Source organism: Rhinoderma darwinii, chromosome 1 (assembly GCF_050947455.1).
Source record: "Rhinoderma darwinii isolate aRhiDar2 chromosome 1, aRhiDar2.hap1, whole genome shotgun sequence".
Taxonomy (NCBI): Eukaryota; Metazoa; Chordata; class Amphibia; order Anura; family Rhinodermatidae; genus Rhinoderma; species Rhinoderma darwinii.
In genome coordinates this window covers 657,773,503-657,776,741 of record NC_134687.1, presented here as the reverse complement: position 1 = coordinate 657,776,741, position 3,239 = coordinate 657,773,503, and the positions used below count along the sequence as shown (strand labels likewise).

Genomic DNA, 3,239 nt, shown 5'->3' with positions numbered 1-3,239 from the left:
CCTTCTGCCGCATGTCTGTGGCCACATTTGACCTTCTGCTTGAGCAAACTCGCTCTGGTCTCACCTTCCAGAATACGAACATGAGACGCTGCATTTCGCCCAAGGAACGTCTGCTTGTGACCTTGAGGTATGTATGAAGCTGCTATAACTTAGTCCATGCCGCTGTCTGCTTCACCAGCCCCCCACTAACATGTGTTCTTCCTTTCTTTTTCTTTCTCTTTATTTGCTAGATTTCTGGCCACAGGCAATAGTTATCATTCGTTGCATTTTGAATTTCTTTTGGGAGTGACCACCATTTCCTTAATTGTCATATCCACCAGTGTCGTGTTGTGGCAGAGGTTAAAGAGCACGGTCATGCCTCAGCCCACGACAGAACAGTGGCTAAGTATATCAGAGGGATTTCTTAGAGCTACTAAATTTCCAAATTGCATTGGTGCCCTTGACGGCAAACACATTCGTGTGAGAAAGCCCCCACGCAGTGGCTCGCAATACTATAACTACAAGCAGTATTTTTCTATGGTATTGTTAGCCTTGGCGGACACTAATTATTGTTTCACTATTGTTGACATTGGCTCGTATGGAAGCTCGGCAGATGCACGCATATTCCGTACATCAAGAATGGGGAAGCGACTCGTGAATAGGCGACTGGGGTTGCCGGAACCCTCCATCCTCCCGGGCTCCAGCGGGCCCCCAATCCCGTATGTAATCGTGGCAGATGAGGGGTTTGCACTCACAAGGCAAGTCATGCGTCCCTTTGCAAGAAGGGGCTTGGATGACCGTAGGCGCATCTTCAATCTCCGCCTGGGCAGAGCTCGGCGATGTGTGGAATGTGCCTTTGGCATTATGTCGAACAGGTGGCGTGTCTTTCTGTCAACAATGCAATTGTCCATGCATAATGTCACACGTGTTATCCAAGCGGGTGTAGTTCTGCATAACTTCTGCCGCATTAATGATGCAAACTTTGATGCTGACTATATCCTAACACATGCAGACACCACTGACAATGTCCCGGTGATTCCTCTCGGCCGATCTGTCTCCTCCGGCCTTCGAGTTCGTGATACTTTGGCGGCATATTTTGAGTGCCCATCTGGACCAGCACCGTGGGGGGCTGATGACCTGTGAAGGGGTGAATGTTCTTTTGACGCTTCACTACCCACCTGAGATGTGGGCATTTTTTGTTTTGATTATTTTGGGGGTTGGGGTTGGGGTAGGGACTCGCAAAACATGAGGACCCTTGACGCGGGTTGCGAGCTTATATCTCTCGGGGTTTGAGCAGGACTTTACACAGTTGCCGACTTACTTTGCCCATATATCCTGTTGTGCGGACTCCAGTTAGGGAAGTCCAATTGCAAGTGTACTTATTTTGCTTCAGGGCCCATGGCAGGACCTAAACTTTGCAATCCCTTTCAAGCCATGTCAAACCCCGAGAGATTAACTAAAACCTCATATCACATGCCCATGCATTGGTCCAAAAGGCCAGAAGTGTGTGAGAGTGTAGGCTAAGGAAATGTGTGGCAAACCTTGTGTTGTGTGGTCTAAATGATTAATAAAACGAAATCAAACCATTACCCATAATTTTTTTTATTTAGGGATTCGGACCAATCCCAAATTTTGGGGACAAAAACTTAGACACCAACATGGTGTAACGAAATACAAAATAAAAACATGATCCCACAACATACGTGGCCAGGCCTGCACCACACACAACAGTGCCGTCCAAATATATTGGCACCAACACACTCAGAGGTGTTGGTATAGTTGTCCTGGGGAGGCATATGCCTGCATTTCAGCACCACTATGCTGGACCTGGAGCTGGGTAGGTTGTTCCTGGCCAGCATAGTGGTGCTGATGTGGTGGGTGGAATGTGGGCCCTGCGAAGTGGGGAGCCATAGGGCGCATGTATGGATGCGGACGGGCCATCTGGGGAACAGGGTGGAATTGGCCAGGCACCTGGGCCGTGGGTGGCGGCATGTAATTATTTCGCCACTGCTCTATTGCCGTGAAACACATATGGGGATTGTGTGGCGGTCTGCAAGCGTCGATCAATGTGACGATCGACGCCTGCAGACGGCCCATAAGGTCCATCGGCACCAGGCGTAGGAGGGGGACAATGCTGCGGCCGAAGGCATCATTGCCATCCTCCTCTGCGGCTCGCCTCAGATAGTCCAGTACCCGCGTATCCACCTGGGCAGATGTGGAGGGCTGTGGGGCACGAACACGCCGACTGCGGGCTCGCACGGGCCGCTCCTGGGCTGGAGAGGCAACCGGCCGTTCTGACTGGCCTGGTGCGGGCTCCTGGGGTGTCGGCTCGGGGCTGGGTGGCAGGATATTGGGAGCAGGGGGTTCGGCCACAGACTCCCCCACGTCAGTCTCCTCTGCTGTGTCCTCCAAATTGTCGGTGGTTCTACAAGGAGCAAAAAAAGTATGAGTACAATATCTAACATTGCCCACAACAACACGTTGGCAGACAGGACCTGGGCAAACACACATTACACTCATGCAACGACATAAATGCTTACGTGCGCATATCCATGATGTCCTTCAGGAACATCAGCTGCTTAGTATAAATGTAGGGCCGTTTGCGAGATGCCCCATCTCCGCTGCGTCCCTTGTCACCCATCTCTCGCCTGAATTGATCACGGCAGCTCCGCCACCGTGTCTTGATATCTTGGACTGGTGGATGTAACAAAAACATAACACGCCATCAGAACTATCACCTCTCACTACAAAATGAAGGGCCCTGCAATGGCAATGCGGTGGGACGTGGGGAAGCACCTGCTCCACCAAAGTTTCTTGTGCTAATGAGCGCAATACACATACAGGGCCCAGGTTTTCGATAGGCATGACAGGCATTGACAGAAAATGCCAGGTACTCACCCAACCGAGTGCGGTCACGGGTTCGGCCAGTCTCCCACTCTTGCCCAAAGAGGTTTTTGGCCACCAACTCCCATGCGTCCTCCTTCACCGTCCTGTTATGATACTCCTCACATCTGGTATCCCATATCGCTGGATGCTCCTGGACAAAAAGTATGAGGCGCTCCACATCCATCCCGCGCGGCATGGCTGTAGTATATGGCTGTGAAACGCTCCAAACTATCCGCACACAACTCTCCTGGCACTGGCTAGACTTGCCCCCTCGCACTTGAAAGGCAGGCACTTCCTGGTTTGGAGTAGCTTTGTGTAGCTTTATAGACTAATTAGAATGGACATAACAGCTCTTGCGTGTTTTTCGCGCATGC

The 3,239-nt window shown here is 51.2% G+C and overlaps 1 protein-coding gene across 1 annotated transcript; it reads right to left on the bottom strand.

Annotated features, from left to right (window-relative positions):
• Positions 1-1,618: 1,618 nt before the first annotated feature.
• Positions 1,619-2,644, bottom strand: LOC142664148 (uncharacterized). Its single transcript, XM_075843133.1, has 2 exons — positions 2,520-2,644; positions 1,619-2,404 (listed from the first exon to the last, which is right to left on the bottom strand). Exons 1-2 carry the CDS (start codon positions 2,618-2,620, stop codon positions 1,741-1,743), a joined length of 765 nt encoding a protein of 254 aa, XP_075699248.1. The 5' UTR covers positions 2,621-2,644; the 3' UTR covers positions 1,619-1,740.
• Between the last annotated feature and the right edge of the window lie 595 nt (positions 2,645-3,239).

Coding starts and splice junctions, on each gene's coding strand:
- LOC142664148 (XM_075843133.1), bottom strand. CDS start 2,620: ATGGGTGACAAGGGACGCAGCGGAGATGGGGCATCTCGCAAACGGCCC. Junction 2,405..2,519: donor GACATCATGGATATGCGCAC/GTAAGCATTTAT, acceptor TGCTCCTTGTAG/AACCACCGACAATTTGGAGG.